At 41.1% G+C, this 12,418-nt stretch overlaps 1 protein-coding gene across 1 annotated transcript in view; it reads left to right on the top strand.

Annotated features, from left to right (window-relative positions):
• dnah5 (dynein, axonemal, heavy chain 5) overlaps positions 1-12,418 on the top strand; it is a 99,168-nt gene that overhangs the window by 69,355 nt on the left and 17,395 nt on the right. Inside the window, exons 69-78 of the mRNA XM_086037467.1 lie at positions 1,560-1,695; positions 2,284-2,465; positions 2,624-2,758; positions 3,518-3,673; positions 4,493-4,675; positions 5,145-5,250; positions 5,621-5,758; positions 6,814-6,928; positions 7,938-8,128; positions 9,744-9,865. Of these exons, the coding sequence (XP_085893593.1) occupies positions 1,560-1,695; positions 2,284-2,465; positions 2,624-2,758; positions 3,518-3,673; positions 4,493-4,675; positions 5,145-5,250; positions 5,621-5,758; positions 6,814-6,928; positions 7,938-8,128; positions 9,744-9,865 (1,464 nt within the window). The remainder of the gene's footprint in view (positions 1-1,559; positions 1,696-2,283; positions 2,466-2,623; positions 2,759-3,517; positions 3,674-4,492; positions 4,676-5,144; positions 5,251-5,620; positions 5,759-6,813; positions 6,929-7,937; positions 8,129-9,743; positions 9,866-12,418) is intronic.

Below are 12,418 nucleotides of genomic sequence, written 5' to 3'. Positions count from 1 at the left end.
TGTCTGACGAGAGGTGCATTGAAACACCGCCAGCAAAATAGAACATTTCAAACTCAGATGGATACAGTAAAATGTCTCTCATAAAAGTAGATATCACCTTTTTTGTTTACTGTCTTTAAATAAAATGCTCATAAAATAAAGTCAAATCACATTTTATTTAATTTGGAAGGTACATGACGACGTGAGGGCGGCACGGTTGTCGACTGCTTAGCACGTCCGCCTCACAGTTCAGAGGTCTTTGGTTCGATTCCGGCCCCGGCCTCCCTGTGTGGAGTTTGCATGTTCTCCCCGTGCCTGCGTGGGTTTTCTCCGGGTACTCCGGTTTCCTCCCATATTCCAAAAACATGCATGGTAAGTTGATTGGACTCTCTAAATTGCCCCTATAGGTGTGATTGTGAGTGCGGATGTTTGTCTCTGTGTGCCCTGCGATTGTCTGGCAACCAATTCGGGGTGTCCCCCGCCTACTGCCCGAAGACAGCTGGGATAGGCTCCAGCATGCCCCGCGACCCTTGTGAGGATAAGCGGTATCGATAATGGATGGATGGATGACGATGTGAATCCAGACTGAAGAATCGAATCCTTGATCACATCAAGACTGAGTTGATGGACCCTTTATTTGCCTTAAACATTCCATTTGGCTCTTGTAAAAGAAAACCAAAAATCCTAATCCCTTTCAGTTTTATGCTCTTCAGTCGATGTGATTCATGAAAAGTAGCTAGAGTATATTTAGGAACCTAGTGTGAGGAACCTGTCCAATAGCATTGAACCAAGCATCCTTCTCTGGAGCATAGTGTCATGTCATGTCATCTTCCAAACCGCTTATCCTATATAGGGTCGCGGGGAGTTGCTGGAGCCTATCCCAGCCATCAATGGGCGAAGGCAGACTACACCCCGAACTGGTCGCCAGCCAGTCGCAGGGCACACATAGACACTGTCACTGAGCGGGAACCGATCCCACGCTGCCCGCACACAACTCAGGCGTGTGTACCACTACACTATCAGGGACTGGAGCATAGTGGAGCACCGGAATTAAGGATCTTCATCCATTTCAGTGATGAACATTAGGGATACTAGACAAAAATCCCACGTTGAGCATTGGTGAAAAAAAGAAACTATACGCTTGACACGTCTAGACAAACATGATACAATTTTGGACCAGCTGCACTAGCATTGCGTTCACTGCCTGCACGATAAGCACTTAATGTGTGGCTCAAAGCCAGCCTCACGTATCGGCACATCCATGTTGCGAGCGTTGTCGGTCACAACAGCGACTCTGTGATTTGGCCTCCAAAGTTCACATTCAGTGACAGCCCCTTTTAGGACATCTGCTATATTCACCCAGACTCCAAAACACCGTTAAAAGAAAATAGATCTCGTGCTATGCAGGGACGAGAAATCGCGTGGCGTTCTAATCTCGGACCATGAGATCTCATCCCATCCCTAATGAACATGTGATCTTTGTCAATTATTTAAATGTACTTGGACTGTTTGCCTAGAGTGTTGTTCTGAAAATCCAAACAGATCTATTGACCTGTGTCTCTGTCCTTGCTCCTTTTCAGACACTGTTGGAGGATGCAGAGCGCTGCAGATACAAGATGCAGACTGCCTCCAGTCTGATCAGCGGCTTAGCCGGCGAGAAGGAGCGATGGACAGAGCAGAGCAAAGAGTTTGCTGCTCAGACCAAACGTCTCGTTGGTTGGTTTCACAATGAGTGTATTTTGTTTCCAATCTGCATTTTCTTATGACTCGTACAGTAGCACATTGGTCAGCATTACTGCCACATCGCAAGAAGCTTTGGGTTGGGTTCGGCTCTTCCACGTACATTCCAAAAATATTTGGCCTCAATTAATGGCCATCCCACCAATATATGCCAATTTGTCACTGTTGCATCATCCACTTAAAACTATTTCTGATTGCCGCAGTTTATAGACACTATCGTTCACGCACAAACATTGAGTAGTGTGCACTATTGATTGACAAATGAAGCTTCATGAAGCTCTTGTGAGAATTTTTGACTCCTCTAGATGCCACTCTTGGTTTAAAGATACTGTGGAAATGTAATAATATTCCATTGCACTAGCCTTTATCTTTAAACCAATAGCCCCATCTAGAAGAGTAAAAAAAAATATCACATGCTTCATGAAGCTTCATTTTCCCATCACTAGTGTGCACCCCACCCGTCACTTTAAGAAAGATAGACTCCATCTTCCCTGTGACCCTGAAGAGGATAAATATTCTAGCAAATGGATGTATGCTTTTAATGTATGTGCCTTTTTTCTCCAGGTGACATACTGCTTGCAACGGCCTTCTTGTCTTACTCCGGTCCGTTCAACCAGGAATTCCGTAACCTCCTACTCAATGACTGGCAAAATGAACTGAAGCAGCGCCAAATCCCGTTTGGCAGCAATCTCAATTTGACCGAGCTGCTTATTGATGCGCCCACTGTCAGTGAGTGGAATCTGCAGGTCAGTAATCAAACGCGGATCTGTTAATTTGGGTGTAACTGAGGAACACGGGTTAAGACAACACATATGTTGCATGATACAAAGGAATATGCCATTAAATTCTTTGTAATTCTAAAGTATTGAAAATCTGCTTGTCACTCATCCTTTTCCATTTGCAGGGACTTCCTAATGATGACCTGTCTATTCAGAATGGAATCATTGTCACCAAAGCTGCACGCTTCCCTCTCCTTGTTGACCCTCAAACACAAGGAAAAATCTGGATTAAGAACAAAGAGGCCAGGAATGAGCTGCAGGTTTGTTTTTCAAATTTGAAACAAATTTTCATCACGAAGTTTTTGTTTTTGTGCTCTTAGTTTCTGCCTTCTTGCATTTGTGAATGCTTTGGTTCGGCCTTATCTTAATACTTTACTGCTTAATACTTCAGGAGTTGTACAATTAGCAGTTCCTTCCTCCTTGGCCCTGTCTCTGAGTGCAGTGTTTATTTAATCGCGAGATTTAATTAACTGTAGACGGCGGCACGGTGGTCGACTGGTTAGCATGTCCGCCTCACAGTTCAGAGGTCGTGGGTTTGATCCCGGCTCTGGCCTCCCTGTGTGGAGTTTGCATGTTCTCCCCGTGCCTGCGTGGGTTTCCTCCGGGTACTCCGGTTTCCTCCCACATTCCAAAAAAACATGCATGGTAAGTTGATTGGAGTCTCTAAATTGCCCCTAGGTGTGATTGTGTGAGTGCGGATGTTTGTCTCTGTGTGCCCTGCGATTGGCTGGCAACCAATTCGGGGTGCCCCCCACTTACTGCCCAAAGACAGCTGGGATAGGCTCCAGCACGCCCCGCGACCCTTGTGAGGATAAGCGGTATCGCTAATGGATGGAATTTACTGTAGATTGAGGTGTCATGAAATGAATACTTATCCTTTCTGAATGTTTTGAAAAAGTGACACATCCCAAAGAGATGCTTTAACTTTTGTGCAGGCCCAGTTGGGCTTTTTGTACCAGAGGGTGATACTCATGTAAAATATTGATGATTTGTGGTTGAATATATTCAATTTTTTTCAGATCACCTCACTGAATCATAAATATTTCAAGAACCACCTAGAAGATAGTTTGTCTCTTGGGCGGCCCCTCTTGATTGAAGACGTAGGGGAGGAGTTGGACCCTGCACTCGATAACATTCTTGAGAAAAACTTCATCAAGACTGGATCCACTTACAAGGTAATGACTGGAATCAGCGATTTAGACATTTAGCTTCCTGGGTTTGTTTTCCCATGTCTGTTCCAGCAAACCTATGTCCGAATACACAATGCAAGGTCCATAAAAGCCTGCTTAGATGAATTTGGTTCGAAATAATTTGCATGAAACCCTTACATCCACTCCACTAAATACATTTGGGATGAACTACTAAAGAGATTAGGGGGAGGTCACCCTTGTGCAACATCAGTGACCTCTGACCCCACAAATGCTCTCCTGGATGAATTGACAAATATTTCCACAGACACTGCCAACATCTTGTAGACAGTGTTCCTAGACGATAGCTGTCATAGCCTCAAACTGGGACCAACTATACGCAGTATTATCTTGCATTTTCACTTTCATGATGGTTGAGTAGAATGATCACATGGCCACATGCTGTTGTCTTTTTGCTGTGCATTCACTGTAGATGTGTGAGTTATACTGCAATGAGAGACTAAAATAGACTCAGACGGCTTTCTTATTTTGGACTGTGTGATATGTTACATGGTAAATGGGCTTCTCTTAGACAGGCACTCAAAGTGCTTTTACACACCTCATTCACCAAATCACACAATAGAGTAGCGTGTCACCATAGGAAAGTAGGAGCTCATTCTCACACTAATGACAGAGCACCAGGAACAACTAGCGGTCCAATATCTTGCTCAAGGATACTTCAACAGTCGTGGGGGACCTGGGAATGGAACTCACAGCTTTTGGGTTGTCAGATGACTGAGCCAAGCCTGTTTGTTCTACTCAGTGCAGTTAATGCAATTTAAGACATTTTTCTGTCTTATTTTCCAGGTAAAAATTGGGGACAAAGAGGTGGATGTTATGAAGGGCTTTAGGCTGTATGTAACCACCAAGCTGCCTAACCCAGCATACACCCCTGAGATCAGTGCCCGCACCTCCATCATTGACTTCACTGTTACCATGAGAGGACTGGAGGACCAACTTCTAGGCAGAGTCATTCTCAAAGAAAAACAGGTAACATTTCTTTCAGAACACATTCACAGACACCTCTGTTTTTTCATTATTTTAGAGCGGTTCTATTGGGTTTATTATTTATTTTTTATTTTTAAAATCATAGTTTCACTCTATGGTATCAGTTTTGTTTTCTAAAATGTACTTTTGAATTGCTTGCATACAAATAGTTGTGCCTCTGGAGGGCCTGCCAATCTGTTTTCTGAGTTTGGTCGTGTGACGTTCGCAAGGTGTACCTTGATTGGTCGTTACCTAAGCCCTCAGCATCTGTGATGTCGTTGTCAGTCGACAGTAAGTGGCAAAAGGGCCGCCCCCTGATATGGATAAAAACGGGTTAATTTGCTGCTTGATTCATATTCCACAACGCAACGCAATATTAACCATAACACCGAGTAGTGGGGCCACAAAAAACATATTGTAAATAAAATGTTTGAGTTTACTGTCCACTGTGATAACTGTTTTATACCATTAGGAACTGGAGAAGGAGAGGACTGATCTCTTAGAGGATGTTACATCTAACAAGCGGAAGATGAAGGAGCTTGAAGACAGCCTCCTCTGCCGACTGACGAGTACACAGGAAAGGCGATACGCTCCACGTCAACGTATAATGGGCAACAATTGAAAAGTCATCAGAGAACACAAATGAGAAAATGAAACCAAAACATGATTCCATGTAGTCAATGTGATTACAGTGCAATTGATGCGTTTTGTTTTTTTTTGCTTATAATCAATGAACAGAAATATTGTGAGAAATGTGAAAACAAATTAACAGCATGAATTGTTTCCTTTGGCCGGTATACCCGTTTTTGCAAGGTTAATTGGGTTGCTCAATGAAATGAGTTAATGGTTGTACAGTTGTACAGTTAATGGTGTGCTCCCATAGCAATTCCAAGTTTACGCTTTCATTTCCTGACTTACTCTCATAAATACTGTATTTGTATTCGTAGGGCTCACTAGTGGATGATGAAAGTCTGATTGCTGTTCTTGCCAACACCAAGTGCACAGCTGAAGAGGTCAATCAGAAACTACAGATTGCAGCTGACACAGAGGTTCAAATCAATGCTGCCAGGGAGGAGTATCGACCTGGTAGGTCATAGCAGAGTTTTCGTCCTTTGGGGCAATGTTTCCCCTGTCATTGAAGGTGTTACAGCCAATTTCTGTCCATCCATTCTCAATACCCTTAAGGCCAGGGAGATACTTTCTTTACCAGTGAAGGGTCGAGTGGGTGGCTAGAACATATCCCAACTGACTTAAGCCAAGAGGCGGAGTACACCCTGGACTGATCACCAGTCAATTACAGGGAAGGCACTAGAGACATACTATACACCCATTCACACCTACAGGCAATTGTGTATCTTCAGTAAACCTGAGATCATTTCTATGAGGGGGTACATGAAGGTTGAAATTAAATTCATTCAACACATGGACAGCAATATTTGTGGTTGAAGGCGGTCTCTGATCTGTGATCCCCCTGGCCAACTTTACATGATCTGTAAGTGCAGATTTTCTTGCATTTCCTTATAAACGCCCTGGACTCCAGCGAGTCAGCTTTTCTTTTTGCGATGTCGACTGTGCGCCTCTTCTGTGCTGAATTTTAAAGGGAATGAAAAGAGCTGCTTCCATTGGCTGGGAACCAAGCCTTCTGTGTTCACACACTCAATGGTATAAATGCCCGTTTCTAACTGGGTGCATCTGCGAAAATACCAAAAGAAAGAAAACTCAGATGCGCACAATTAGCCCGCGTTTTGTGCTTGACTTGGGCACGAAAATAGGGCCCTTTCGGGATTCAGTGGTCTGTTAGAAACATTTATGAAGTACTTACTACTCATTAAAACAGAAGCTACAATTTATCACAATTATTTATACATCATTTATCGTGGGGCGGCATGGCTCAGTGGTAGAGTGGTCGTCTCCCAACCCAGCGGTTGGGGGTTCGGTCCCCAGCCATTGTGACCATGTCAAAGTGCCCTTGAGCAAGATACTGAGATACCACCCAGTTGCTCCTGATGCTTCGTCATCATTAGGTGAATGAGGTAACAGTGTTAAAGCGCTTTGAGTACCTAAGGTAGATAAGCACTATTCAAGTGAAAGCCCATATACCGTTTAGCATCTTTAATGATTGCTTGTCTGTCTGTTTACAGTGGCCACAAGGGGAAGCATCTTGTATTTCCTTATCACAGAAATGAGCATGGTGAATGTAATGTATCAGACTTCCCTGAGACAATTCCTGGGACTTTTTGACCTTTCCCTGGCTAGGTGAGAACCCTCCACAGTTCTTGAAAGTAACCTATTGCGAACTAATTTTAGTGTTTATTGTTCCCTTGTTCATCATTCAGTAGTTTTAGAGTTTCTCTTTTTATGGTATGGATTCAATCCAACTTTTGTTAGCCCAGACTGAGGTTTGATTTGCAAAATTAATAAGGGATTTATTTATTATATTGCCACTGGCTTTTCTGCACTATTTAGAAGGCGCAGCAGCAGTGATGTATCAGCCTATTGAAATTGTGGTTTCCAAAAATAGCTTAATGATCACAGGCAGCTTATTCTTTATGATTCAAGTCTCTTCTGAAATGACAATCCTAATCTGGAACCAGACCTTTAACTTTGGTCTTTGCCAGGCCCCTTCTGAAAATAAGTAACTCTAACACTGCAGAACTGACAAATTAAAGACTGCCTTTTTTATTAAATACAATTTCAGAGAAGATTGTTATTAACCAGTTAAATGAATTCCAAATACTGGGAACTGTTCGCACAAAATATTTCAATCAGGGTTTAGGACAAATCACAGTACCAAGACAGGACAGATTTTAACCGTTGGAATTAACATGGACATGATAAAATTCTCTGTCCTAGTCCTACTGGGACGAAGTCCAGTCTTTGATACAGTAGACCACAATAGTACTTCAAACAGGCTGCACAATATGATCAGACCCTCAAGTACTATTTTTAACTGTTTTTCATCCTATGTCACGGGCAGGGAATTTTACCATGGGTGAAGTTTCCTTGTAATGTCAGGATGTCACAGGCTGTCTTGTGGGGTTCCCCAAGGATCAATTTTAGATCCAATACTTTATAATTTATACATGTCAGCAGAATCACCAAGAGTCAAAGATCATGTTTGGATTCCATGGCATCAGCTGGACAATAATGTGATTTTATGTTAATACTGTATTATGGACGTGGGGTTTGTTTACGAATTTGTCAGCATGATCATATTGAATATTATAATCATGCTGCTTTCTTTATATGTTATTGTATGCTGCAGATCCTTAAAAAGTCCCATCACCAGCAAGCGTATTGCCAACATTATAGAGTTCATGACCTTCAAGGTGTACAAGTATGCAGCACGGGGCTTGTACGAAAAGCACAAGTTTCTCTTTACTTTGCTCTTGACGCTGAAGATCGACATGCAATGCAGCAGGGTCAAACATGAGGACTTTCACACGCTTATTAAAGGTGAATGATAAATACTGTATGTGAGCAAATCACTTGCATTTAAATGAACATTTATGGTTTCTACTTCCTGAAAATGTTGGATGGTTGTTTTAAAGCCAGCCGGGTGTTTTTGCCTATATGGAGAACAGGTATAATCTGGGATTTATATTGGCAGAAAAAAATACTTTGTGGAAGAGAGGCTAACGACAGAGGTTTAATAATTCATCAATATTATTTAAAGTTCATTAGCTGGCTAATTTCCAATTCACATCCACTTAGCAGGTGGGAGTATCGTGAGTGGATTGAATTTTTTACAACTGTTCAAGTATCACCCCAAGATAGTATTTCGCCAGGGGACATCACGAGAATATGTAAGATTGCATTATAATGCGTTTTATTGCAAAACCTATTGCGTTATAATTTATTGTATAACTTATTGTTATAACGCAATAGGTTTTCTGTTTTTATTGTGTTATTTTGCTATAAAAATAATTATTGCAAAATAATGCAATGTTATTTTAGGAGGAGAATGAAAGACTTCCACTTCCAGGTAGCTTCAAGTGCCGCTGGCATGAGCATGAATGATGGTTTGGAGAGATTTTTACACTCTAGTGATGTCCCAGGCAAGGACAAAGTATGTACTAAATGTTAACAGTTAACAAAATATAATTTCTATCCACCCCTTTACTTGTCAGTGAGATGGGTGTCCTGTGACATAATCCATGGTATTACATGTGTTGAACCACTAGGCCTGTGAGCATGCCTGTGAGGGCAGGCGGTGCCTGTGAGTGTGGTATCGCAGAAGAGAACAGTGGTCTTTCTTTTTAAAGGTATTTTACCTGATATGGGACAATTACAGGGATGGACGAAAACCCACTTCTGTCCTTGCCTAATCCGTCATTTTTAAAAAACTTCTCATCGTCCGTCCTCGTCCCTAAAATGGCCGTCTGTCCGTCCCTGGGACGGAATGTCCATCTCTGTTAGCTAATGATTAAAGCTGTCTTGAAAAGCATGAACTGACTCAAGTGGATTACTAACAACCTGGATAAAATGCACTAGTTAACTATACATATATATATGTACACCTGATGTGACCTTGCAGTTGCAGTCTGGTGCCAGTTTGCAACAGATAAAAGCAATAACTGTGAAAAGAGCCCGAAAGGCTCTGCGACAAGGTTAAACTAAAATTATAATTATGGTACATTATATTTATTTATATGATATATTTAGTGGCTGTCTATAGACATTTCAAACATGTTAGTACCAAAGCCAACTTCTCCTCAGCGCAGTAATAAAAAAGAAAACAGGCTTGGACAGTTTGAAAGGCCAAAGCTTACACAGTCGGCTATATGCATCCAGATCCACCATCTGCCACCTCAGACCTGTTGAACAGTGACTCGGTATGAATTCATTTTTACAATAAGGTATCATTTGATCCACTTAGTCTCATTTCACAAAACAGTGGCATTACAAAAAACTCACTGTCAGGCAGTGGTGTGTTTAGTTAAGTAGAGATAGGATTTCCACTCGTTAGCTCAAACAGGTTTTTAGTTGCTCATTTGACTATAAGCAAGTGAAGGTCTGAAATTTCACTATCATGACGGAATACATGTTTGTGACTTGTTGTAACATTCAGGAGGTGCATCCCTGGACCTAAAGGCGTGCCCTCCAAAACCAGCAAAATGGATACTTGACATGACCTGGCTCAATCTTGTGGCACTCAGCAAACACTGGGAGTTCTCTGATGTACTGGATCAGGTACAACACACGTGTTTCTGGGTCCCTATGGATATTTGTCAAAGATGTTATTTGCTCTTAGAAGCACATCAAAGTCTTTTACACACATGCGCACCATAGGATAATGTTCACACACAAACACACACACATTTATGGGTGACTGACAGCCAGGTAGCTCCCATATGGCATGAGAAAGTCAGTGCTCTGTAAAATGAGCTTAGTTCGAGAAACTTCAATTAGTTTTTGAAAAGCATGTGAGCACACAAACACACGTGCACACGCACACACTAGTACACACGTGTACTCCTGACTTGATAATTAACATGAAGCGGTGGATTAACAGTTCTTTGTTTAATGAAATTAGCCTCCAAGATTGTGCTGTCTGTCCTCCATAGAGAGAAAGAGAGACAGAAAAATCAAACCATCTGAGTCCCTGTCTGACTCAAACTTCAAACCCAAAACAATACTTTGGCTTTTCTTGATTGTCATTTCAAGTTCATATTTATTGTGTAACGTGATTTATACGACATACATCATCCTGTATCTACACGTGCTGTATGTCTGTATATTGTGTAACCTTGATTTACGTGGGGCCAACTTGAGTTTTTTTTTTTTTTTAAGTTATGGTCTATAGCTTGTGTTTGTGTTTGCCTTGTGTTACAAGTTTAATATACGCCTCCACTTGAGTGAAGTAAAAACAAGTTGGCGATGCACTTCAAGCTGTTCATTAAAGAGGACAAACAGTCCAACACGAATATCCAAAATGGACGCACTAGCATGGAGCAGACGCTAAAACGCTAACACTGAGCTAACCGTCTGGTAAACCGTCAATCTGACTGGCTGCAGCTCCTGATGTCACTTACAAGGTCATATCCCTTGAAGTGGAAGTCAACCCCCAAATTTTCTTTCCAATAATATGTTCTATGCGCCTTCACTGTTGTAAACACAACCATTCTAATTAACATTGCGTTTGTGAAATATGAGTTAACCCATTGCAAAAGCCACTCAGTTTTAGCCATCTCAGGGGGCGGCCATTTAGCCACATGATGTCGACTGAAAATGTAATCACAGTTGCTCAGGGATCAGGTAACTACCAACCACGGCTCACCTGTTTTCTGAAGCTGAGCCATGATTAGTTGTTAAAACTAGTGGGGCTGCATAGAACATTTTCTTGTTGACTTTCGCTTTAAAGGCAGACATCACACACACAACTGCACTGCTCTACATGTAAAACGTGTGTGTGACTTTCAGCTTGATTACATTGTGTTCATGCGTTTATGATGGCCGTCAACAAACCTGTTTATTTCTTTACATTCTCTTTTATTCAATTAAGTTTTCCTATCTACAATACAGTTATATTGATCTTTATTACTGTTTTTCTCAGTCACTTTGGTACAACTCTCAGATCATCCTATGTTTGCAAAACTGTAAGTGCATTTCTCAAAGCAATTCACACAAAACAATACAATACAATACAATTTTATTTACATAGCGCATTTCATAACAGCTAGAGCTATAACAAAGCACTTTACAAACAATACAATAAATAAAAAAACAATAAAAGGTTGTGATACACGTATTGATATAGATATAAATAATATAAAATATAAATAAAAACATAAATAAAGCCAATAAATTAACATAAAACACTGTATATAATACAATACACAAGTAGGAAAACCCCATGGATTATCTGCAAAAGCGAGTTTCTAGCTCAGAATCCTTAGTTTATCTCTCAAAAGTAAATATCTGTACCATTGAACATGTCAGTGCCAGCCATCAGAATAAAAAGTGGTTGTGTCATTGTGTCCGGACAAAACAATTAAATAGTTATGTTATGTCACTATAACAGTATACTCTGAAGGGCTGTTCTGATGTAAACTGCAGCTAAAGTTTTGATGACGATCATTCTAACTTGTAGGTTACACCTTAGTCTATGTGGAAGATTGATAAAAGAATGGACAAGATTCACAAATACGCTTATACTGTTTGCACTGTCATTTGTTGACAGCATCATGTCACTGCAACACAGAAAGGCAAAGACAGCACTGCAAAGCACAAAGGGGAAACACCACCAATTCGCATCCACATCACAAAGAACAGCTTCTCTTGTGCTGAGCTATTTTAAAAGCCTGTTGATCAAATGCTTGCCACATTCACCTGGGAAAAACGTAATGGATAGTCTCATGGAAATGTATAGAAATACGGTATGATTGGCATATCATGACAACTTGTTTGAACATTTTGAATGTAAAGGCATGCAATGATCAAATGTCTAAATGTTGTAGGAGGTGGGACTACTCCACAGAAAACCATTACAATACATTTTGATCACCATGACACAAAAACATGTTTTTATGGGGGAGTTGAAACGATTTTCAATTCATTTCAATGGGGAATCCCTGGCGATAAAAAGTTCTCTGACTCTGAATCTGAAAATGTAGTTGATATAAGAGTAAACTGAATAATGATCTTAGTCACAGAATGAATTCAGCTCATTAGTCAAGGTACCACTGTACATACTGTGGGTCATGTCATTTATTCAAAGAGAGGATTTTGTCACCGTATACGTGG

Source organism: Filicampus tigris, chromosome 8 (assembly GCF_054856515.1).
Source record: "Filicampus tigris isolate MCC_2025a chromosome 8, RoL_Ftig_1.0, whole genome shotgun sequence".
In the NCBI taxonomy this organism is placed as follows: Eukaryota; Metazoa; Chordata; class Actinopteri; order Syngnathiformes; family Syngnathidae; genus Filicampus; species Filicampus tigris.
Note: the sequence above shows the minus strand (reverse complement) of the source record. Positions and strands in the feature narration are given on the sequence as shown.